The 25991-nt window shown below is 43.1% G+C and overlaps 1 protein-coding gene across 1 annotated transcript in view; it reads right to left on the reverse strand.

The window, feature by feature from the left end:
* Positions 1-25991, reverse strand: part of LOC137318085 (transcriptional activator GLI3-like) — a 371554-nt gene that overhangs the window by 133309 nt on the left and 212254 nt on the right. Inside the window, exon 4 of the mRNA XM_067981056.1 lies at positions 18226-18331. Coding sequence (XP_067837157.1) covers positions 18226-18331 — 106 coding nt within the window. The remainder of the gene's footprint in view (positions 1-18225; positions 18332-25991) is intronic.

The following is a 25991-nucleotide window of genomic DNA, read 5'->3' on the forward strand; positions in this document are numbered from 1 at the left end:
GCTAGGCATTTCAGAGGGCAATTAAGAATCAACCACATTGCTGTGGGTCTGGAGTCACATATAGGCCAGACCGGGTAAGGACAGTAGGTTTCCTTCCCTAAAGGGGATTAGTGATCCAGATGGGTTTTTATGACAATCTGGTAGTCTCATGACCACCATTACTGATACTAGTTTTTTTAATTCCAGATTTTTTTTATTTAATTGAATTTAAATTCCCCAGCTACCGTGGCAGGATTTGAACGCATGACTCCAGATTATTCATCCAGGCTTCTGGATTACTAGTCCAGTAACATAACCACTATGCTACCGTACCCATTATGCCTAACAACCTATTCCCTAACAAGAAAGTCAGCCCTTTACCATAAACTTGGGTCAAAAGACTAAATGGAATTGGCAAAATAGCTGTGGTGTAAAAATTAGTTGGCATCAACGGGCGAGAAACTACTGGCTGCTAACTTTGCAGAGAGGAGCCAATAGCAGCCCCAAAAATGGAGGGTGAATGTTTTCAATCAATTTAAAAATCAGTTTAACCCAGGAGTATAAGCAGCTGCTTGACATACAAGCGTGACTATGCCGTTAACACACACTACCTTTATTTCGGGCATTATAACGCACTGGGCAGAGTTTAGTCTCACTGAGCTGCAGTTGAATTGATGTGTGAAATGATTTAGCAGCATACAGCCACAGTCCTGCACTATATTCCCCAGTTAGAGTTAGTACAGGATTTCTGGGCTTCAACAAACAAAGTGGAGACAAGCAGAGACCCTCTTAGGTTATCTGATAAGACATCTCCAACAGAAATCTCTCCCTTCCCCCAACCGCCCCTGCCCATTCCCCTACCACCCCCCCCACCCCCGCATGATGACTGATGGGTCTCAGAACACTGTTTGATAGGTGAGGTAGCCACAATGGGATTGGCTGCCGAAACAAGAAACCCAGGATTACCTACCCCATTTGGTAGGAGTCATGAATGTAATGTGCTGCTCACAGCAGTCCCTTCACACCCGTCACCCACAGGCATTTGGGGAATGATCACTAAGTAACAATCATGTGTTCAGCCATTCCTCCCTGATGTCCTGGCACAATAACCGAAAGTTCACTATTCAGCCAGTGCTGTACAATTCCTCTTGCATCACATTAGAAAGAAAGAACTTGCAATTATATAGGGCCTTTCATGATCTCAGGACACCCCATAGCGCTTCACAGCTAATGATGTATTTTAGAAATGTAGTCACTGTTGTAATGTAGGGAACATGGCAGCCAATTTGCACATAGCAAGGTGCCACAAACAGCAATGAGAAACATGACCAGATAATCTGATTCAGTGATACTGGATAGGGTTAAATATTGGCCAGGACATCAGGAAAACTCCCCTGCACTTTGAATAGTGCCATGCAATCTTTTACATCCAGCTTAGAGGTCAGATGGGGCCTCAGTTTAACATCTCATCCAAAAGATGGCACCTCCAAGAGCACAGCACTCTCTCAATGCTGCACTGGAGTGTCAGCCTAGGTTATCTGCTCAAGTCTCTGGAATGGGGCTTGAACCCACAGCCTTCTGACTCAGAGGCAAGTGTCTGCCACTGAGTCAAGCCTGACACCTTAAATTATCTGTCCACAATAGCTGCTTATACCAAGTCCATTTTTTAAAATAAAAAGTCAGTGACCTCAATCGGGTATGGTAGCATAGTGGTTATGTTACTAGACTAATCATCCAGAGGCCTGAACTAATATTCCAGAGTCACGAGTTCAAATCCCGCCACGGCAGCTGGGGAATTTAAATTCAATTAATTAAATAAAAATCTGGAATTAAAAAAAACTAGCATCAGTAATGGTGGCCATGAAACTACTGGATTGTCGTAAAAACCCATCTAGTTCACTAATATCCTTTAGGGAAGGAAACTCGCCGTCCTTACCCGGTCTGTGACTCCAGACCCACAGCAATGTGGTTGATTCTTAACTGCCCTCTGAAATGGCCCAGCAAGCCACTCAGTTGTTCAAGAAGGTAGCTCACCACCACCTTCTCAAGGGCAATAAGGGATGGGCAATAAATGCTGGCCCTGCCAGCGACGCCCACATCCCATGAACGAATAAAAAAAATCACTGCGCACATAGATGTAATAATGAAAACTTTCAGCAAAACTTTCATTTCTGGAGGGATGCAAAACTGGCAGCAGTGGATTGGCCCCACCCGATTTCCCTTGCTATTGACTTCAATAGAAACGAAAATCAGTCAGGGTGTGCCACGAGCAGGCGCTCCGCTACCACCCATTTTATGCCCATCTTCCCTCATCTCCGCGCCCCACCCACCCCTCACCAAAGTTGAAAGTTCCAGCATTTGTTTCTGTGAAATGATTTGAGCTAAGGCCAATTAAATTACAGGGGGAGAACAGAAGAAATATTTTCATACAAATGAGTTATCAGAATGTGGAATGCTTTGCCAGAAGTGGCGATTAATGCTAAATCAATTACAGTGTTCAATAAGATACTAATTTTTTTTTAAAAAGCAGGAAAATGGGACTGTGTAAAAACAACTCCCAAGAGTGGCTGAATGCAATGCATGCAGGAAGGGCTAAATGGCCTCCTACTGTTTCATAAGATATCTATGTTTCTAGGTTTTCTAAACGGGATTAGAGTAGGTATCCCCAGTTGAAAATTTGGCACAGCATAGGTATAATGGGCCAGATAGCCTCCTATTGTGCTGTAATTTTTATGACTCACAACCCTTATTAAAGGCAGAAAATGCTAAAACACTCAAGCAAGTCAGTCAGCATCTGTGGAGGGAACAGATGAGTTAACCCTTCAAGTTAAAGTTCAGTTCCAATGAAGGATTTACACCCAAATTGTTAATTTGCCTGTTCTCTTCTCAGACACTGACTGACCTTCTATGTTTCCAGCATCTGCAGTTTTCTGCTTCAGAATTCCAGCATCTGCAGTTTTTTGCCTTTTCCCTTTATGGAAGATTCTTTTAGATGCCCTGTAATGCCTTGCACCAGTCCTTGAACAACTGGACTGGCAGGTGACCTGTTGCCAAGCCTTTTGCTGTAACCGTTCACGAGGAGATCTATAATATGTTTCGGTGAAGATAGACCTGCTAGAAAAATCACATCATAAAGATTTATTTTTAGTCAGCAGGGGTCTGACGCACATGGAAACCTTTCACCATGTTTAAGAGTTGTCAATTCAAGCTACAGAGAAATCAATACCAATCTTCAGGGTATGTGTTTGACCTACACAGAGTGCACACTCTCTACCTATAGTAACACAGCCTAAGACCAAGAGAGCTTAGGTTGGTAGAGCCAAGCCTTAGGGACTTCCAGAAGTGAAGAGGAGGACTGCTGGAGTTTAACCAGTTCAAATCACACATCTTACCAGAACAGATCACTCGTAAACTTCCCATTGCTTGTAGGTTTATCTGGAGCCAAGTGGGAAGAATCTCAATCCCCAGGGACAAGTCCAGCCCTCCAGGTTCCACTAATGAGTCAGGCCAGCTGATGGTGTGTGTCTGGTTCAGGTATTAAATTGCTGAATCTGCCAATAATGCTCAACTGGGTTCCAAATGTACATGTTGGGCTTTTCATTTTGGAGCCAGCTCAAACCCAACAAGATCCTGCCTATCTTCAACACCCCAACCAAGGAGGACAGTCATTAGCTGGTCATCAGACAAGTGAATGAAAAAAAACACCAACATTGCTTTCTGACACATAACCATCTGACTGACGGCACAATACTTGAAACTGTAGACAGCACAATGAGTAGGACACAGCTGCGATTATAAGTAAGTAAGAATCTGCTGCAATCTTATATGAATTAAAACATTTTCAGTGGTAAAAGTAGCAAGAAAGAAGATTACATTCTAAATTTGATTCATGAAAAACTTGTTCTCCTACACAGACTTAAATAAACCTGATGCTACAAATTAAAGAAAGAAAAACATTGCAATAATTTTTTCAGTCCAACCTGGCAACAATTTTCCTCATCTCCCTCGCTGTAGGAGTGTCTTCAGTTATAAGGATACAACAGATGGACTCTCATTTGGAAGATCAAAGAAATGCTTTGCATCCAAACTCTACGAATGGAGTATTTTATCAAGAGGATGGGTAGGGAAAATGGAAATAATTAATGAGTCCACGAGACAGGGAATGAGTAAGAGATTTTATTAAGAAACTTTTACAATACTGACAGTTCAAGTTTTATTTTGGCTTCTCTATTTTGGTGCTATCTCAGCTCAAGGAATACAAGGGACTGAATTCCCACTTGGAAGATTAAAGAAACCTACTGAGATCCAGCCTCTAGAAAGTGGTGTGATAGTATTATAGCAAGGGTTTGAGGGAAACTGAACGAGAAAGATACAGAAACACGAGGGGCCAGATGAGACACACAATGAGAGACACAGAAACATGAGGGCCAAGTGCGAGACACAGTGAGATAGTTACAGAAACACATGGGGCCAAGTGAGACACAGTAAGATAGTTACAGAAACACTAGGGGTCAAGTGAGACAGTTACAGAAGCACGAGGTGCCGAGGGAGACACAGAGTGAGATAAGTAAAGAAATACCAAGGCTAAGTGAGACACAGTGAGGTAGGTACAGAAAGATAAGGGGGCGAGTGACAAAGTGAGGCAGACACAGAAAACACAAAGAGCCGAAGGAGATCTAGAGCGAGAGAGGCACAGAAATAAAGGAGTGAAGGAGAAACAGAGTGAGACAGAGAAACACAAGAGGAGGGAAACAGAGTGAGACAGATGCAGAAACAAAGGGAAGGAGAGAGATGAAAACACAAAGGGATGAGAGAGAAAGGAGGAAAAAGAGCAAATGACAGAAAGAGAGAAAAACAGACTCCGGTTATTCTAATAACTCCAGAATGGACCAATAGCCATTCAAACAAATAAGCATACAATAGAAAAGTTGAAACAAGTGCTTAGTAAGTCATAAACAAATTGTAACTTGGTAAAGATTTTTTAAGAAAATAGGTCCTGTAAGCCTGACAGAATCCTATCATCTGCAATGTTTACATTCGTTCAATATCCTGACAAAGTTTGCACCTTACAAACAGCATTATTTGTGGCACTCCGTAGTGTTTATTCTTGATTTCACGTGAAGGCAAGATATATCCTTTGCTTAACAAAACACAAATCTTGTGACTTTTTAAAAGTACTTTGCAGTAAACTAAACCAGCAAAACCCAGAAATCAGCATGAGTCATCAACAGGACCAATAGTGTTGATGCTGCTGATGGAGGTCTGTTAAACGCAGACCTTTTGTTCAGCTCTAGTTAATACTGTAATAATTCAACAAATGGGACATTTTCTTCCGCCTTCAACATTCTTCTGAGACCAATACAGAAGGCATGCTTTATTCTGGCTAGGAGCCTGGAAACACTCTCAGATTACAACAAATGAACATGGCCTTCAATGTCTGCTCTGTGATGTTGAGGGCAATACCAAGGCCTTTTAAAAAAAACATTCTTTGTACTTTAATAGTATCAAGTTTTCAGTTGACTGACTCTCCTGAAACCCAAGCAACTCTCCTGCAGCTCCATTTTGCAACTCCATTTTAATTTTCCTCCCATCTTATGATTATTATAGGTTTAAAAAAAAAACCCGAATGGTATTAGAATGAATTCCGAATTCGGCTTTGTTTTGAACAGATCCATAAAGTAGGCTTTCCAAAAAAAAACCTGCTCTTTCTCTGTTCTGCATCTTCTGAGGCTGAGCAGTGCCGACAAACCCCCAAAACTAGCGCTTTACCTTCAATAAAAAGCAACATTTCCTTGTTTCACACATTCTCTGAGTATCTGAAAGACGATTTTGTTTTCCAAATAATTGAAGTTTGAGATTTTCTTTCCCTGCCCCGTGTTGTATAAACTCTAACTGGCACCTCCTCAATATCTCTATGCTATGGCGGTAAAAAAAATATTTTTCAGGTTACGATGGAGTATCAGTGCAAATAAGGATCAGCAGAAAAGTGGGAACGCAACAAAACCACCAATACACGCGGACAAAGCTACAAGCCGAGCCGTTTGCTTTGTGAAATTTAATGATTCCGCGTTTGGCACCTCCTCATAAAACCTCCCGCAACTGCATGGGAGCGCAAGTAAGCAAGAAATCCACGGGCACTGGGCAACTGAGGAAGTCAGTTGAATATTGGGAGGACTGTTCGGCCGAGGTTCTCATTCACATACCCCAAGCTACACACCAAAGGAACACAATGGCTAGGCTTTCTGCACTGCTGGAAGATGTCCTTGCTTTTAATACTCGGTTGGAGCATTGTGTTTTGAGAAGCCTGTCACAGTCCACTTCCTCACAGTCTAGGGGCTGCAACAGGTTTAACGGTGGCCTCTGTAGAGCGAGGCTTAATTCTGGTTCAGTGCATGTGAATGTTTCACTCAATATCTCCTCGCTCGACTAATACTGCTGACTGCAGCACAAACAACTTCGGAATTTAGTTCAAGAAGCTGCTGCACAGTTCTTCAAACACGAGCTATTTTTAGGCTCCGTTCCTTTGGCTATTATTGTTGACAGCATCTAGAGATTCCAATCAACAAGCAGAAAGTAACCACCACGGTCCTTTTGGATTGTTTTTTCCTCCAAAAAAAATGTGCTGCCCAATTTACACTCCCCTTTTCTTTTGCGAACCTACTTATATACTGCACTTCACGTTTAATACATTAAGGTACACTGGATTGGGAGTGGGGCATACTGCTGGTAGGATTGACTGCCGCTTGGGAAGCTCCGAGTTTACTTTAAAAAAACTTCTAATAAATCATCGGGGAAGTTGTGTAACTCAAACTGAAGGGCAAGTCTCAAAAGCACTTTTGGAGAAAGGCGCAGAGAAACAAGCCCACTACTCTCTTTCACCGCTATTGTTGGGGCAGACAATGTACACACTCAGTCCCGCCGAGCCACCAGCCAAATGCATTACAAAGCACCGCGGACGCCAGCAAGATCCAGCTCTATAAAAAAAAGCTGATATACTTTGCATGACTTTGCAAAAGAACGCGTAGATCTTTACTTCAGGCCAGCAAGGTTTTTTTTTTAAAAAAGAGTAAAAGCAACAGGAGCCTCGACTTAAGGCAATGCACATCTATTAAGCAGCTGAAGTTTAAGGCCTTAACACATCCAATGCCTCCTCACTGTGCTGCACAGCACTGTTTCTGTTGCGAGTATAATTCTGCCTAATGAACCGAGACGAGATGGTTGCACTTGACTCAGAAATGCATCAGAGGTGCCACACTTGAGTACATATTCATACACACATAGGCTAATATTATCACAGAGATAATTGCAGTTATTACTAACTCTAATAAGCCCTGCCTAGAGAAACATAGGCAGGTTAATTTGCGATTTCCTTCCTTATTCAGAGGAAAATTAAGTGTCAAGCGGCTAATATGAAACATATTTCATTTTACGAGCTTTTAATTTAATTTTGCTTCATACTGTTGATGCGTTAAATGGACGCCAGCGCTATCCGGATTAGTCGTCTCTGTGCAAACCTTTTGGACCAAATCTTTAATAACAGAGTAACAAGACTATGACATTGGACATCAATGGGGGATGTCTGTATTAGTCAGGGTATATCCGTGCTCACAAATTTCTCAGAGCTTAATACACAAACTGCCCCCTTTATTCTCCTTAATGCACACAGAGATTACATCAGATTTATTACCTAGCTCCAGGCACATTTGCTCTGTAATTACAAGTCTGCAATGGCAGCCTGATCCGAAAAGTATTTGTAAAATATTAGGCATGTGTTTAGCGCTTAGTTAAGTGGGTTAAAAATGATTCCTTCTGTTCACCATGGTGGACTTGCTTTAAAACAATTTCATTTTTTTCTTCACAGAGTCCATGTAATTACTGTGTGGTAACTGATTGCCATGGGTATGCATGGTGCCATCTAAATAACATGACTCATTTCCCACAAAATTAAGGGTGATTTTCTAGTAAATAAAGATGCCTGATCATCCTTACGAATGAAGCCTGATCTGAAAATATGATTAAACATTGATGGTGACACTGGAGAGATTTAAATGCAGCTCTCCAAGCTTATGTGCTGAAAGTTTCATGTTTCTTTAATACTTTCCTGGACATCAATTTGATTAGAACTCCTCCAGGATAATATAATCCCCCCCCACCCCACCACAACCCATCCAAGTTTGAGGTAAAAGTGGTGACTAGAGAACATTCTGTGAACCAAGCAAATATGTTTTTATTTGTTCATGGGATGTGGGTGTCGCTGGCAAGGCCAACATTTATTGCCCATCTCTAATTGCCCTGGAGGTGGTGGTGAGCCGCCTTCTTGAACCGCTGCAGTCCGTGTGGTGAAGGTTCTCCCACAGTGCTGTTAGGAAGGGAGTTCCAGGATTTTGACCCAGTGACAATGAAGGAAGGGCGATATATTTCCAAGTTGGGATGGTGTGTGACTTGGAGGGGAACATGCAGGTGGCGGTGTTCCCATGTGCCTGCTGCCCTTGTCCTTCTAGGTGGTAGAGGTCGCGGGTTTGGGAGCTGCTGTCGAAGAAGCCTTGGCAAGTTGCTGCAGTGCATCCTGTGGATGGTACACACTGCAGCCACGGTGCGCCAGTGGTAAAGGGAATGAATGTTTAGGGTGGTGGATGGGGTGTCAATCAAGCAGGCTGCTTTGTCCTGGATGATGTCGAGCTTCTTGAGTGTTGTTGGACCTGCACTCATCCAGGCAAATGGAGAGTATTCCAACCAACTCCTGACTTGCGCCTTGTAGATGGTGGAAAGGCTTTGGAGAGTCAGGAGGTGAGTCACTCGCCGCAGAATACCCAGCCTCTGACTTGCTCTTGTAGCTACAGTATTTATGTGGCTGGTCCAGTGAAGGTGCAAAAGTTCAGCAAAGACTTCAATAAAGTTAAAGAACATTAAGCATAATGTACAAAACATAGAATACTTTGGAAATACAACTTGGAGCTGTGACCAGCGTTACACTTTATGTATGAAATGTTCTCAGCATTACTTGAAATTATTAATTTAATATTCAATTGGAAGTATCATATTTGAAGATTAATTGTCGACTCAGTACATTGTGCCCCTGTCTCAGCCCATCTGCTGCTGAAACCCTCATTCATGATTTTCTTATCTCTAGACTCAACTATTCCAATGCTCTCCTGGCCAGCCTGCCAGCCATCTTCCACCCTACATGAACTTGAGCTCATCCAAAACTCTGCTGCCCATATCTTAACTCACACCAAGTTCCGTTAACCCATCACCCCTGTGCTGGCTGACCCACATTGGCTCCCGGTCCACCAATGCCTTGATTTTAAAATTCTTATCCTCATTTTCAAATCCCGCCATGGTCTCACTTCTCCCCATCTCTGTATCCTCCTCCAGCAACAACCTCCTCCAAGAATTCTGAGTTCTTCTAATTTTAGCCTCTTGACCATCCCCCACTTCCTTGGCCCTCCATTGGCGGCTGTGCCTTCAGCAGTCTAGGCCCTAAACTCTGGAATTCAATCCTAAACCCCTTTGCTTCAACACTGCTCCCTCCTCCTTTAAGATGCTCCTTAAAACCTACTTCTTTGACCAAGTCACCTGTCCTAATATCTCTATCTTTGGCTCGGTGTCAATTTTTGTCTGAATACGCTCCTGTGAAGTGCCTTGAGACGTTTGCCTATGGTAAGGGTGCTATATAAATGCAAGTTGTTGTTGTTATTGTTATCACACTGAACACAACACAGATTTTACACATTGCACTTTTAATTCAACATACTCATATTAATTGCTGGGAGCAAGTCTTTAGCTCAGTGATGGCAGTTCCTCCTCAGTCAGAAGGTGCAGGGTTCAAACCTCGCTCTAGTCAATCCCAGTGAGTGGAACCGTATTCTGGCTTTGATTACTGGATTGACATCCAGCAGGATACTCACGTCTGGTGGGCGTGGGTGGCTCCCCCTAATCGTGTGGGTTGTGGGAGCCCATAAAGCGCTCCTGCCATATAGGACTAACATACCCTGTCGGCTGGTGTAAAGATGGTTACGGCCATTGAAGGAACGTATACTGTTAATCAACCTGCGAATCCTTCCACTACTTCACAATATTCTCTGAGAGAAGAGTGCGGAGATACGAAAAGAACAACATGTCAATTGCTCCTCTAATAACTGAGGACCATGAATGTATTTCAGTGCTTGTTTCATTATCATGCACGTTTGGATGTAACATGCGCACAAGTGCTGTGTCATATCCATATGGGCTGACTCAATGGCACATCAATTAAAATTGTTAATCAATTCTAATCAAATTAAATCAGCACAGTTCATCAATAAACACAATCAGTGTGTTAGGGATGCAGTTAACTATAAAATGGTTAAATCTATATATATTAAAATATTTTTAAGCATTGACCTATTGTACAGTACAAATCTATGTTATTAAAGTCTAGTTATAGTAAATTTATCTCCTTCTGTCTGTAACTTGTATTTCCTATCTCCTGCACTCTCGTTCACTTTTCTATTATCTTCCTTTAAGCCTACTGCTGTATTACATTTGTTATTTTGTTAAGATGACACCCCCATCAATCACCCTGTGCTTGTTTATGCAGACAGCGGAGTCCGTGGAAATGCAGCATAAAATTTTCATTATAGGTAATAGTGGTGCTTAAGGAGAGACTGTGACTTTACAAAACAACATCAAATGTAATGATGACAAATATCAAACATAACGTGGTCCCAGTAAAATCTCTGATCTAATTGTCTTTCACTGAGCTCGGCAGCCCTTCCACTTTTATCATTAGGTCCAATGTCTCCTGTTCCTGAACACACCGTTATTTTAACAACAATTTTACGCTTGATGATAGATTTTATTAAATTTAATAAAATCTAACCAAAGTGTCAAATTCAGATTTTCAAGTGCAGTTTTTTTTTGGTTATACGATTTCGTAAATCTGAAAAATTAAATTTGAGATTTTGTTTCCCAATTGAGAGGAAAACACAACTTGTTGTTAAACAATGCAATTGTTCATTCTTCAATGGGAGTTGGAATTTAACAGACTTAAATGAACTGACCCATAATTAGCAACCTGGTAGAACAGACCTGCCATTAAGGAGGCTACAGGTGGCCAAGACACAACTCCTTGTGAGAAAACACCATCAGACAAGTAAAAGTGCAAGCACCAGTAGTCCAACAGGTCATATCTCCGGGAACACGCGAGATTCAGTGATGGAACATAGAACTTATGTGGGTACAGAAAGATTATTAGGAGTCCTCGGGGCTGCACGTTTTTAATCTCACAATGCTCATTATTTCTATTATGAATGGCTATGACGTATTGCAGTGTTTGATGCTCTGCTTGAGGGAGGACTAAGTGGGGCTGTGGTTTAATACTGGGGCCCATTTTAACCTACCGAAATCAGCTTTAACGGGGCAGTGTCAGTACACTTATCGCCCCGCTAAACCTGACGATCAGACCGCTGCCAGTTTCATAAGGGCCTACCCCTGGGCGGCCGGACACCTGCCTGTTTGAGGCAGGAGGCCCCTTTCAATACACAAATCAGGATCCTATGACATACATTGAACCTGGATTGCCATTTTAGGAATGCACTGGTTGGAGCCTGCACCGTACACTCTCCGACTAGTTTCACTGGCAGTATAGCCGAAGAGGCCCCGGAATGGTAAGTTTTAAATTATTTTTGGAGGGGGAAGGGTGCTCCTCGGGCCCCCACAAAAATACTGCGGCTGCTACTCTTCTACCTCGGCTTTACCTCCCTCCCTCCCCCTCTCCCTGGACCTACCTGTAGCTGCTGCCAGCGTCCCAGCCAGGTGACATCCCTGTGGCCCAAAACTGGCGAGCTGCCTTGGGAACACCCGCTTGGCGCCCGCAGATTGCCAGCCAGATTTAAATCGCAGTGGTCCTTTATCCGGCCAGCTCCACCAGTCGTCTGCCTAAAGGTTAAAATCTAGCCCACATGTCATGTCATCTCCCAAGTCCTGCCCTCGAACTTATTAAAGGATGGGAAAAACATATTTCCCCCTCTGCTGGCTTTAAGGATCCTAGATGTAGTAAGTATGGGCATTCTCAATTGATTCCGAGCAAGTGTGGACCCACACCCAGTAAGCAGTTCAAAATGACACTGAATTTGTAACCTTGCCCACAGAGACCGCAAGGAAACCAGGTACAGGTTAAGTAACATTATTGAAGCAAAATCATTACTGTGATCCAGGCCGCAGGACTGCTCAATATTGACCCTGTCAGAGCAGAGGCTTATCGAAGTTGATTTTCCTCATTAAGCAACTAGCACTGCCTGGGCAGAGCACGTAAAAGGAAAATCGGAAATCGTTCTCTCAGCTTTTTATTCAGAAAAAAATGCAAAATTCTCTTTGCGGGTTTGTCAGTTTGCATCTTTTTTGCATGAATGTTCTTTACTTAAACTGTAAATGCTGGTAAATTATTAGGGGATGAACAAAAGTTACTGACCTGAACAGCATGAGATGCTTGATTACCGTGCACAGCTAACGCCAAGGTACCTCAAGCCAACGGCCGTAGGGCCTAACTCCCGCTGAGCGGGCACAAGCCCTCACAACCAGCAGGAATTAGACAGGGCCTCTGCCAGTAATTATATATTTAAACTCACCCCCACCTTAGGGACCAGCTACTTTACAGCTGAAATCATGCAGAGAAGGTGAGTACAGATTTTCTGGGTTCATAGAAACATAGAAAATAGGAGCAGGAGTAGGCCATTCGACTCTGCTCTGCCATTCAATATGACCATGGCTGATCCTCTATCTCAATACCATATTCCCGCGCTCTCCCCATACCCCTTGATGCCTTTTGTGTCTAGAAATCTATCTAGCTCCTTCCTAAATATATTCAGTGACTTGGCCTCCACGGCCTTCTGTGGTAGAGAATTCCACAGGTTCAACACCCTCTGAGTGAAGAAATTTCTCCTCATCTCAGTCCTAAATGTCCTACCCCATATCCTGAGACTGTGACCCGTCGTTCTGGACCCTCCAGTCAGGGGAAACATCCTCCCTGCATCCAGTCTGTCTAGCCCGGTCAGAATTTTATATGTTTCAATTAGATCCCCTCTCATTCTTCTAAACTCGAGTGAATACAGGCAGAGTCGACCCAATCTCTCCTCATATGACAGACCTGCCATCCCAGGGATCAGTCTGGTGAACCTTTGCTGCACTCCCTTCTATAACAAGTATACCCTTTCTTGGGTAAGGAGACCAAAACTGCACACAATACTCTAGGTGAGGTCTCACCAAGGCCCTGCATAACTGCAGTAAGACATCCTTGCTCCTGTACTCAAATCCTCTTGCAATGAAGGCCAACAGGAATACAGGAGTTGGGATGTCTTGTTGAAGTTGTACAAGACATTAGTAAGGCCACACTTGGAATACTGTGTACAGTTCTGGTCACCCTACTATAGAAAGGATATTATTAAACTAGAAAGAGTGCAGAAAAGATTTACTAGGATGCTACCGGGACTTGATGGTTTGACTTATAGGGAGAGGTTGGATAGGCTGAGACTTTTTTCCCTGGAGAGTAGGAGGTTTCGGGGTGATCTTATAGAAGTCTATAAAATAATGAGGGGCATATATAAGGTAGATAGTCAAAATCTTTTCCCAAAGGTAGGGGAGTCTATAACGAGGGAGCATAGATTTAAGGTGAGAGGGGAGAGATACAAAAGGGTCCAAAGGGGCAATTTTTTCACTCAAAGGGTGGTGAGTGTCTGGAACGAGCTGCCAGAGGCAGTAGTAGAGGCGGGTACAATTTTGTCTTTTAAAAAGCATTTGGACAGTTACATGGGTAAGATGGGTATAGAGGGATATGGGCCAAGTGCAGGCAATTGGGACTAGCTTGGTGGTATAAACTGGGCGACATGGACATGTTGGGCCGAAGGGCCTGTTTCCATGTTGTAAACTTCTATGATTCTATTCTATGAACATACCATTTGCCTTCCTAACTGCTTGCTGCACCTGCATGTTTGTTTTCAGTGACTAGTGTACAAGGATACCCAGGTCCATTTGTACATCAACATTCCCCAATCGATCACCATTTAAATAATACTCTACCTTTCTGTTTTTCCTTCCAAAGTGGATAACTTCACATTTATCCACATTATGCTGCATCTGCTATGTTTTTGCCCACTCACTCAACTTGTCTAAATTGCCTTGAAACCTCTTTGCCCCCTCCTCACAACTCACAATCCCACCTAGTTTTGTGTCGTCAGCAAACTTGGAAATATTACATTTGGTTCCCTCATCCAAATCATTGATATATATTGTGAATAGCTGGGCCCCAAGCACTGATCCCTGCGGTACCCCACTAGTCACCGCCTGCCACCCCAAAAAAGACCCATTAATTTCTCCTCATCTCAGTCCTAAATGTTTAGAAGAATGAGAGGGGATCTAATTGAAACATATAAAATTCTGACCGGGCTAGACAGACTGGATGCAGGGAGGATGTTTCCCCTGACTGGAGGGTCCAGAACTCTCTGTTTCCTGTCTGTTAACCAATTTTCAATCCATGCCAGTATATTACCCCCAATCCCTTTGCTTTAATTTTGCACACGAACCTCTTATGTGGGGCTTTATCAAAGGCCTTCTGAAAATCCAAATAAACCACATCCACTGGTTCTTCCTCATCTATTCTACCAGTTACATCCTCAAAAAACTCCAGTAGGTTTGTCAAACATGATTTCCCTTTCATAAATCCATGTCGACTTTGTCTAATCCCATTGATATTTTCTAAGTGTCCTGTTATCACATCCTTTATAACAGACTCTAGCATTTTCCCTACTACTGATGTTAGGCTAACCGGTCTGTAGTTCCCTGTTTTCTCTCTCCCTCCTTCAAATAGTGGGGTTACATTTGCCACCCTGCAATCTGCAGGAACTGTTCCATAATCGATAGAATTTTGGAAGATGACTACTAATGCATCCACTATTTCCATGGCTACCTCTTTTAGTACTCTGGGATGCAGATTATCAGGTTCTGGGGATTTATCGGCTTTCAGTCCTATTAATTTCTCCAGCACTAATTTTTTACTAATACTAATTTCCTTTAATTCCTCCTTCTCACTAGTCCCTTGGTTCCCTAGCATTTCTGGGAAATTATCTGTGTCATCTTCTGTGAAGACAGAACCAAAGTATTTGTTTAATTGCTCTGGCATTTCCCAGTTCCCCATTATAAATTCTCCTGTTTCTGACTGCAAGGGACCTACATTTGTCTTCACTAATCTTTTTCTTTTTACATACTTGTAGAAGCTTTTACAGTCCACTTTTATGTTCCTTGCAAGTTTACTCTCATACTCTATTTTCCCCCTCTTAATCAATCTCTTGGTCCTTTATTGCTGAATTCTAAACTGCTCCCAGTCCTCAGGCTTGCTACTTTTTCTGGCAACTTTATATGACTCCTCTTTGGATCTAATACTATCCTTAATTTCTTTTGTTAGCCATGGTTGGGCCGCTTTTCCTTTTGTGTTTTTGCGCCAGAAAGGAATGTATAAATGTTGTAATTCATGCATTCGTTCCTTAAATGTTAGCCATTGCCTATCCACCGTCATGCCTTTTAATGAAGCTTCCCAATCTATCATAGCCAACGCACTCCTCATACCTTCATAGTTTCCTTTGTTTAGATTTAGGACCCTAGTTTCGGACAGGACTATTTCACTTTCAATCTTAATGAAGAATTCTATCATGTTATGGTCACTCTTCCCTAAAGGATCCTGCACAACAAGATTATTAATTAACCCCTTTTCATTGCACAATACCCAATCTAGGATAGCCTGTTCCCTGGTTGGCTCCTCAACGTATTGGTCTAAAACACCATCTCGTACACACTCCAGGAATTCATCCTCCTCAGTATTATTGCTAATTTGGTTTGGCCAGTGTATATGCAGATTAAAGTCACCCATGATTACTATAGTACCCTTGTTACATGCATCTCTAATTTCCTGTTTGATCCCATCCCCTACAGTATGTTTGATTTAGTGTTGTATAGCACCCCTCTCAGGACACCCCAAAGGGCTTCACATGCAAATAATTATTTTTTGAAATTAATTAGGTTTTTTGTCTTCAAATTGGATACAGCACAGCCCTCCAAGCCATGAACAGTAACAGCCTGTTTATTTAAAGTTGGATTCCATTATGCTGCAGTCACTGTGATGATACAGGCAAACGCAGCAGTCATTCTGCGCACAGCAAGATCCCATTAACGGCTATAAGATAAATGACCAGTTAATCTGTTTTTGCTGATATTGATTGAGGGAGGAGTGTTGCTCATGACACTGGGAGAACTCCCTGCTCTTCTTCCAGTAGGTACCGTAGGGTCTTTTACGTCCACTTGAACAGGCAGGTGAGGTCTCGGTTTAACTTCTCATCTGAAGGACAGCTCCGCCAACAATGCAGCACTCTCTTGGTACTGCACTGAAGTGACAGCTGAGATGACCTGCTCAGGTCCTGGAGCTTGCCTTGAACCCACAACCTTCTAACTCAGACGAGAGGTCCAATAACTGAGCCAAGCTGACAAATTGTACCACACAGAAGGCAGAAAACTGCACCACCGCCCCCCACCCCCACCCCAAATGAAGACTTTAAGAAGGTAAATTTGCTCCGTGTACTAAAATTACTGTAAAAGGTGGTGAGAGTAAAAGGTGTTCTATCCCACCTCTGACTCGTATTGCTAAATTTAGCATAGAGAGCAATTTACACCTTGGGTGTCTGCGGCTGCCTGTTCTTGCCCTCTTAAGAGTTCCTCCAAGTCGGCCTCAGCACCATTCCTGAATTGTAGTCACTACCCATTAATGCTGCCCTAGCTCTGGTTTCCACCTAACAGCCACAGGAGCATATTAAGCCCATGGGCATGAAATAAGATCAGGCGTGCCAGTGTTAGCTGCTAACTGGTTGCTACTAATAGGGCAGTGAGCTCATCACCCACAAAAGGCGATGTTAGGGCCATGCATATCCGGTGAAAGGACACGTACGCTCCACGGAACACGTTGGTGTACAATATAGCAAATTACTGAGAACAATCAGGGGCCCCAAGCCAGCCAGCAAGTGCAATCAGTCGCCTCCTCAGAATGTGGCAGCGGCACCCTAGCTCCATTGGCCGCTGCTTCTTGACGTCGTTCGGAACGTTGTAGCGCCAGAATCGCAGATTTAGCAGGTTCCAGAATCGGTTGATATTTGGATTACCGGAAGTGGGAATCCGCCTAGTCTCCCTTCAACTTCTTCCTTTCAGCTTCGACTCTGCTAATACTAATACCAGCGCTTCCAGTTTTGTAATAATTTAAATCAATAGATACATTCCATATAAAAAGTTACACACAAAAAGAGGGTGATTCAGTTTCATCCATTTATTTTTGCTTTTAGCAAATGTCACAAATTTTAGTAGTATTTACTATCACTGTAGAGTAGGATATGCCATGTGGATGCACCAGCCAACCTACTTGAAGAAGAAAAGGACGAGTATCTGCTGTTTGACTAATGTTGCTGAGTGGCTTTGGTTGCCTGCTTTTCATTCAAGTAGCAAGCATTTTGAGCTTGATAAATATTAACACTTGTATTTTTGTATATTTGTTATATTTAATGTAACATGTTTAACCTTGTCTAGTAAAATGTAAGGGCCACAAACCGAACCTTTGCACAGCGCTCCCGCAAGGTGGGGGAATCCAGAACAAAGTGGCACAATATTAAAATTAGAGCTAGGCCATTCAGGAGTGAAATCAGGAAGCACTTTTTCACACAAAGAGTAGTGGAAATCTGGAAATCTCTCTCCCAAAAGACTGGGACAATTGAAATATTCAAGACTAAGATTGATAGATTTTTGTTAGGTAAGAGTATCAAGGGACATGGATCAAAGGCGGGTAAATGCAGTTGAGGTGCAGATCAGCCATGATCTGATTGAATGGCGAAAAAGGCTAGAGGGACTAAATGGCCTACTCCCATTCCTATGAAAGACAAACACTGCCCGTGTGGATTGCAACCAATGCTAATTCAACTGCCTCCCACTATCTGGGTCAAGATTCCGGTCAGCTGGCTCTCCCAATAAGGTCATCAGTACTCACGGTTTAAACAAAAATAAACTGAGATGCTGAAGTGAACCCTAATTTTTTGTAAAGGTTTGTTTTTAAAGCGGGTGCTGACGATGACACTTGCTTATCAAACAACATTACCCTGGTTCAGAAAAACAATTAATCACACAAATTCTACTATAAGTTTTACTTAATAACGGTTATCCGGGACGCTGATGGCTCGTACTCACATGTGCAGCGGGGCAAGAGGTGATGGGTCATAATGGTAGCGCCCCTCATGATGTCTGGCATCGATTGGAACAGGTGGGTGGAAGGACGGGAAAAGGGGGTGTGGAGCTGCAAAGTGAGAGAAAACAAGGGGCAAGAAGGTTAGAGGCAAATCTCAAAGCATGCTTTATCATCACACTGAATCCAAGGGCTGTATTAACTGATAGACCACTAATAACAAGCAGACATTTCATTTGGCACACAAATTTTGAAGAAAATAGTTTGTATTAAAACCATAGTTTAATGCCACTACACCAGCAACTTTATTTCAGTTCAATTTAGTGGTGTCAATCTTGGCTCAGTGGTAGCATTCTTGCCTGCGAGTTGAAAGGTTCTGGGTTGAAGTCCCACTCCAGATACTTGAGCACTAAATCTAGGCCGACACCCCAGTGCAGTACTGAGGGAGTGCTGCACTGTTGAAGGTGCTGTCGTTCGGATAAACGTTAAACTGAGGGCCAGTCAGCCCTCTCAGGTGGACGTAAAAGATCCCATGGCACTACTTCGAAGCAGTGCAGGGGAGTTCTGCCGATGTCCTTGCCAATGTTTGTCCCTCAACCAACATCAATAAAACAGATGATCTGATCATAATTTCATTGCTGTTTGTGGGATCTTGTTGTCGCAAATTGGCTGCTACATTTGCTACACTTCAAAAGTACTTAATTGGCTGTAAAGTGCTTTGGGACAGGCTGTGAAAGGTGCTTTATAAATGCAAGTTCTTTCTTTCTTTCACATTGAAGCTTTTAAGGTGGATCAGCGACTGAGAAATGACCACTGTTCCCCAGTGCCAGTCCTGTGGTCGGGTACAGTAACAGACACGTTGGAAGGCAACCCCTGTATCATACTCTGCCAGGTAAATGGTGTCAGGCTGTGAAGTTTGGGACAAGTTGTCCACACTTGCATCTTTCTAACATGGAGAGCTGATGAAAAGTGGCCGCTTTTCTGCCATTCATTATTTACTCAAAAAGACTTTTTTTTTTAAATCCAAAGAATTGCCCTTAACTTTTAGCAGTTTTGGTCAAATCACTAGACTTTATTAGCGACTACTCTGGAAGCTCCTTTAAGACACATAATTCAACTGAACTGTAAGATCGACAAAATAATGACTTACCAGAAAATTATCAAAGCTTCTGATTTACATTTACTTTAAGCTTCTGTCATAACTTGTATACTTTATGCACTGTAAATGGGATTTTTTAAAAACCAGATTAATTATTAAAAATCCCTTGTAATGACAATGCAATTGGTCAAATAAAGTAAACTGAATAAGAGTAACAAGTACAAAAAAAATCAGGCTACTGGAACTCTCCATCGATGCTGAGAGGACCCTTAATATCCTTCTTTTTTCCAAATAAAACACAAGGAGCAGTTGAGGCGACTAGCATGGATGCATTTAGGGGAAGCTAGTAAACACATGAGGGGAAAAAGGAACGGTAGGTTATGCTGATAGGGTTAGATGAAATGGGGTGGGAGGAAGCTCGTGTGCAGCATAAATACCAGCATGGACCAGTTGGGCAGAATGGCCTGTTTCCGTCCTGTAAATTCTATGTAATTCTTTACTGTGGAGTTATAAGTACTCTGATACCGACAGGCAACTAGCGATTGTGACATATCCTGTATGCAATGCACTATGAGCTATGATTAAAAACAAAATCAATATTTCAACTAATAAAACACATTTTCTTAATACTTAGTCATATAAATGTACTGCCTGCTATGATACTGAGCTCTGCCGACCAGAAAATTCCCATATTTGAGCCCTGCTCTGTGCTGATCTTAGCCAGGGCAACCGTGTAGGACACCACACTGTTCCCAAGTTGGCCAGGTTTTATTCTGGCCTCATCACTAGCTAGTGACCTCTGCTAGAATGGAAGGCACATGGACTTTGGGTGGGCAGGATTAGATGCTCCCTCTCCCCGCCGTGATAAAATAACTTGCTGGCGATCACGGTCTTAGACTTGTGCACAAAAAATGGCCGCTTGGGCAAGGTGGGAAGGGCTGATGCCATCAACAGAACTGTAATCCAACCAAGAGTCGGGTACCTTCAAGACAAAAATGGAGCAAATTGAAAGAGGTAGGTGGAGATGGGGCAAGAGAGAGAAAAAGTAGATACTTAGGTGGGAATTTTAATCCCCGCAGGGGAAAGCAGCCTAGCGAGCGGCCGGCAGCAGGAGGCTCAGCCAAGGTTACCTGCAGGGACTGCGGGGGGGGGGGGGGATAATGGGGGAATCCAGGCAGGGAGGCCTACACTTATCTCGGGGGGGAGGGGGGGTTCGGAGGAGCACTCCGGCTCCATCAGGATCCACACGGGAATGCTTTACAGGGCCTCATCAGTGATCTGACCAGGTGCTTGATGTCGGGACGGCCGCTGCGGGCATCCCGCTGATTCTCGGTTACGGCGGCATCGGGGTCCTACTGACGCAATAGAAATCCAGCCTGACTCAGGCGGGTGCCTCGTACGCCTGAAAAATTAGGCATTTCAAAATCGCAACAGATCGGAGATGGAGCAGATAATTAATCCGCATAATTTTAACTGCCCCCCCACCCCCACCCACTCCCTGTGTCTGCCAGGTGGGGAGAGTTAAAATTCCTCCCCAAACATTTTCTGCCGTGTTCAACAACATTTCTGACTAATTTATAACACGTTGGCAGGCTTAAGGGTTTTCTTACCTGTCTCCCGTGGATTAGAGTGGAGCGCTCAGTTACATTGCATCAAAAGAACTGCTTATGATCCAGTTCCGCAAAACAACTTCTCATGGAACCAATCACAAAGGGAGAGAACTTGGACGGCTACTTAAAAAAAAACAGCTGCTGGAGTTATGCCAGTCAACGAAATGCAACACGTACAGCCGGCAACAACCAGAACTGAGATCTACACCAGCAAACCCAACCATGGAGCCAACGAACGAAGAAACAGCGAGGTGCTCCCTCCAGACAGGCCTGCAAATGGCAGGAGGCCGGGGACAACTGGTACCAATCCTTTATGCACCTCGTACAATCACACAGTTCCCTCAACCCCTCCTGCCCCCCTCTCCCTCCGGTCGCAGTTTTTGTAGCAGCAACTCATTTCACTTCAAAGTTTCCTGCAGCAATAGGATGGACTCTGTATGCAAGATCCACCATTTTAAGGGACCTGGGGCCAAGCGGCCTCTAACTGTGTCTGCTTCAGTCACGATTACAAAGTTTCTCAAGGTGAAGAATGGAAGCTCAATAAAGGTTTACAATACAGGTAAGAAATATTCAAAACATGCAGAACTTTTAACATCAGCAGTCGGGATGTTAAAAATCTGTTGAGTGAATGCCTCACAAAAAAAAATAAAACTACCCAAAGGCAAACTGGAACACATATACAAGCACTTTAGCTGTCACAAATGAAACAAAACCAATGAATTTTATTACCATCAGAACACAACTATAAATAAATGAACTCAGCTCCTCGAGCAATCGTTCATTTCTGCCCCGTTTTCCGCACAGCAGCTTTGAGCAACAAAACAGAGACAGTCCATCATTACTACATAGTCTGCTTGGGACAAACCCGTGTGACTGGAAGTGGCCTGCATGACTAGATCCAGCATAATTATCCATCTTGTGACTTATTATTCACACATGAACAATACATCTGGAGAACATCATAACTCAAGTGTCTGTGTAATAAGTTACTGTACTGTTACCATCTTCTGTTGCAGCCCTTGACAAAATGCCACATGATGACTTTTCCAAAGTCAGGCTAAAACTGCTGAAGCAGAACAAAATGCCACTAAACCTCCATACCTGCTATTTATCATACAATTTCCTGACTGATGGTTTCACAAACCAGCTGCTAAGTGCTGTGTACTCTACTGTCAGGAAACTAACATGCTAAATGGGAGACAGCGAGAGTAATGGGGAGAAGCAGTAGAATCAATTTTACTCTGGGAATTAGTTCTCTCAGGATTTTAATACTAACCGGACTCCAAAGCACATCAAACCAGATGGATTTTTGCCACTGAATACGGTATATGTATGTATCGAACGGGCAGGTTCTTACATCTGTGCACCTACAAAATTGCTCAGTTGAGTGAAACAAGATTAGAATCATAGAATGGTTACAGCACAGGAGGAGGCCATTTGGCCAACCGCACCCATGCCGGCTCTTTGTAAGAGCAATCCAGTTAGTCCCATTCCCACGCTCTTCCCCGTAGCCCTACAAATATTTTCCCTCAAGTATTTATCCAATTCTTTTTTGAAAGCCACGATTGAATCTGCTTCCACCACCCTTTCAGGCAGCTCATTCCAAATCATAACTACTCGCTGTGTAAAAAAGTTTTCCTCATGTTGACTTTGGTTCTTTTTTTTTATTCGTTCATGTGATGTGGGCATCGGTGGCAGGGCCAGCATTTATTGCCCATCTTTTGTCAATCACCTTAAATCTCTGTCCTTTGGTTCTCGACCCTTGCGCCAATGGGAACAGTTTCTTTTTATTTACTTTATCTAAACCTTTCATGATTTTCAACACTTCTATCAAATCTCCTCTTAACCTTCTCTGCTCTAAGGAGAACAATCCCAGCTTCTCCAGTCTATCCACATAACTGAAGTCCCTCATCCCTGGAACCATTCTAGTAAATCTTTTCTGCGCCTTCTGCAAGGCCTTCACATCCTTCCTAAAGTGTGGTGCCCAGAATTGGACACAATACTCCAGTTGTGGCCGAACCAGTGTTTTAGAAAGGTTCAACTTAACTTCTTTGCTTTTGTACTCTACGCCTCTATTTATAAAGCCCAGGATCCCGAATGCTTTTTTAACCACTTTTTTCAACCTGCCCTGCCACCTTCAAAAATTTGTGTACATATACCCCAGATCTCTCAGCTCCTGCACCCCTTTTAGAGTTGTGCCCTCTAGTTTATATTGCCTCTCCTCGTTCTTCCTACCGAAATGTATCATTTCGCAAATTTCTGCGTTAAATTTCATCTGCCCGTGTCCGCCCACGCCACCAGCCTGTCTATATCCTTTTGAAGTCTATCACTATCCTCCTCACTGTTTACTACCCTTCCAAGTTATGTGTCATATGCAAATTTTGAAATTGTGCCCTGTACACCCAAGTCCAAGTCATTAATATATATCAAGAAAAGCAGTGGTCCCAGCACTGACCCCTGGGGAACACCACAGTACACCTTCCTCCAGTTCAAAAAACAACAGTTCACCGCTATTCTCTGTTTCCTGTCCCTTAGCCAATTCTGTATCCATGTTGCTACTGCCCCCTTTATTCCATGGGCTGCAATCTTGATGATAAGCCTACCATGTGGCACTTTATCAAACGCCTTTTGAAAGTCCATATACACATCAATTGCCTTGCCCTCATCCACCCTCTCTGTTACCTCATCGAAAACTCTATCAGGTTAGTTAAACACGATTTGCCTTTAACAAATCCGTGCTGGCTTTCCCTAATCAACCCACACTCGTCCAAGTGACCGTTAATTCTGTCAGCCTTGGCTCAGTGGTAGCACGATCGTCTCTGAGTCAGAAGGCCCCACTCCAGAGACCAGGGCACCCATAATCTAGGCTGACTCTTCAGTGCAGTACTGGGGGAATGCTGCACTGTCGGAGGTGCCGTCTTTCGGATGAGACGATAAACCGAAGCCCCGTCTGCTCTCTTAGGTGGATCTAAAAGATCCCACGGCACTATTCAAAGAGCAGGAGAGTTCTCCCAGTGTGCTGGGCAACACTTATCCCTCAACCAACACCTAAAACAGATGATCTGGTCATTATCTCATTGCTGATTGTAGATCAGCAATGAGATAATGCGCACAAATTGGCTTCTGCATTTCCTAAATTGCAACAGTGACTACACTTCAAAAGTACTTAATTAGCTGTAAACTGCTTTGGGACGTCCTGAGGTCATGAAAGGCGGTATATAAATGCAAGTTCTTTCTTTTTTGATGACATTAACAGTTCTTGGTGTTCCGATTTAGAATTTATCCACCAACATCGCTGGAGAAAAAAAAAACAGCCCTTTCCAAACCTCCAGGCCCACAAAATTCAAACCAGAGAGCAAGAAATATAAGAGTAAATAGGATCACGATGCCTGGGCTTCGAGGGCAGATCACCAAGGCACTGGGGACCATGTGACCCCCAGGGTACAGTTTGAACATCGTTGCTCTTGGTTGTCAAGCAGTCACTGGCCAGACTGATGGAAAATTGCACCCAAAATAAACATCCTCTCTGCTCCCTTCCTCATCTCCTCCAATGATCTGGATAAAACTAGTCAGTCTCAGTCCTCAGCAGAAGCAATTCTAAAACACCACTCACTGCAAGACTGTGAAATGGACTGGGATTTGATTATTTTCTTTAATTTAAAAAGCACACTTTTAAGGATAAAAGGATATGGAGATATTCCAGCCCCTCTGCCATGATGGCCATCACAGAACAAAACCAATCTAAAGGAGCTGAAAGTAAAATGCAAAATACCACAGCTGCTGCAAATCTGAAACAAAAACAAAAAATTCCAGGAACACTCAGCAGGTCAGGCAGCAGCTGCGGAGAGAACAGACAAGTTAACGTTTTGAGCGCGGAACCTTCTTCAAAACGCAGGGATTTCTTTTTGAAGGTGGTGGTCCCGCAGGCAAAACATTTAATCTGTCTGTTCTCTCCACAGATGCTGACTGACCTACTGTGCGTTACTGGCATGTTCTGTTTTTTTTTGTTAAAGTTGCTGCAGGCTGCACAATCTCCAACTCAGTTGCCCTGAGTTTAAAGCAGGCACTGCAAGGCACACTAAGGTGACCCAGGGTGACTGCGCAAACTGGCAGAACCCAACAATTTCAAGATGCAATTTTTTTTTTAAATTGCTTCTAAAATCAGTTAAGATAAATTTTGCAAGAATTATTAACAGAAGTGGAGGCAAGCACATATTTTGTTTGATGAAGTAAACTTATGTGTGGGGTCAATAGAAAAGTGCGCAGAATTTTATCAGAAATCAGCAGGGCAGTGCACCTATCCCTTATGAATCATAACCATGAACAAACATTATTTATTAAGGAAAGCACAATGCTGGCATTGATTCATAATTTGTACCAATACTTTACAAAGCCATCAAAGTGGATTACTTGCTATTGGCTCACCCTTGACCCAGTAGCGCTTTATTTCAAACTTTCTGATTGGTGCGAATACTGAACAACCATCAGCAGAGATTGGTTTCAGGAAAAGGGATAACTGACAGACATGTTCCAATTTTCGATTGCATAGTCAGGCCAGGTGGCCATTTTGAATGATGCTAAGATCAATTTGTTCAACTAATGAGACTTAATTGTCATCATTAGTGTTCTCAAAAGTGCAATCTGCAGAATTCAAAACAGTATGTTCATTTTAGCTTTTTATTTAAAATATTGAAGCTTGGAATTTCTTCCATGACCCAGACACAGTTAAAATAATCAACGTGATGGGCCTACAGAATGCCATTCCATATTAATCTCGACACTTGCGTTACTGGGCTAAAAGCCACCAGATTTAAGAAGAAAGCTAAAGAAAACGTCAATACTCCTTAAGCTTAGGTTAGGAATTTGCACCCCATTTTGATGCCCAACATTCCATGTAACAAACTCTATGTCCCCAAAATCCTTGGAGGCCCCTCTGCCAGAAACAGTTCGGTGAAGTGGAAACCCCAGATACCCGAGCCCAAACCCAACCACGGGAACAGGATCATTTGCACGACCCGGACAAACATATTGTGTCTGCGTGGGTTTTCCAGCAGTGCTTGCC

Source organism: Heptranchias perlo, chromosome 3 (assembly GCF_035084215.1).
Source record: "Heptranchias perlo isolate sHepPer1 chromosome 3, sHepPer1.hap1, whole genome shotgun sequence".
In the NCBI taxonomy this organism is placed as follows: Eukaryota; Metazoa; Chordata; class Chondrichthyes; order Hexanchiformes; family Hexanchidae; genus Heptranchias; species Heptranchias perlo.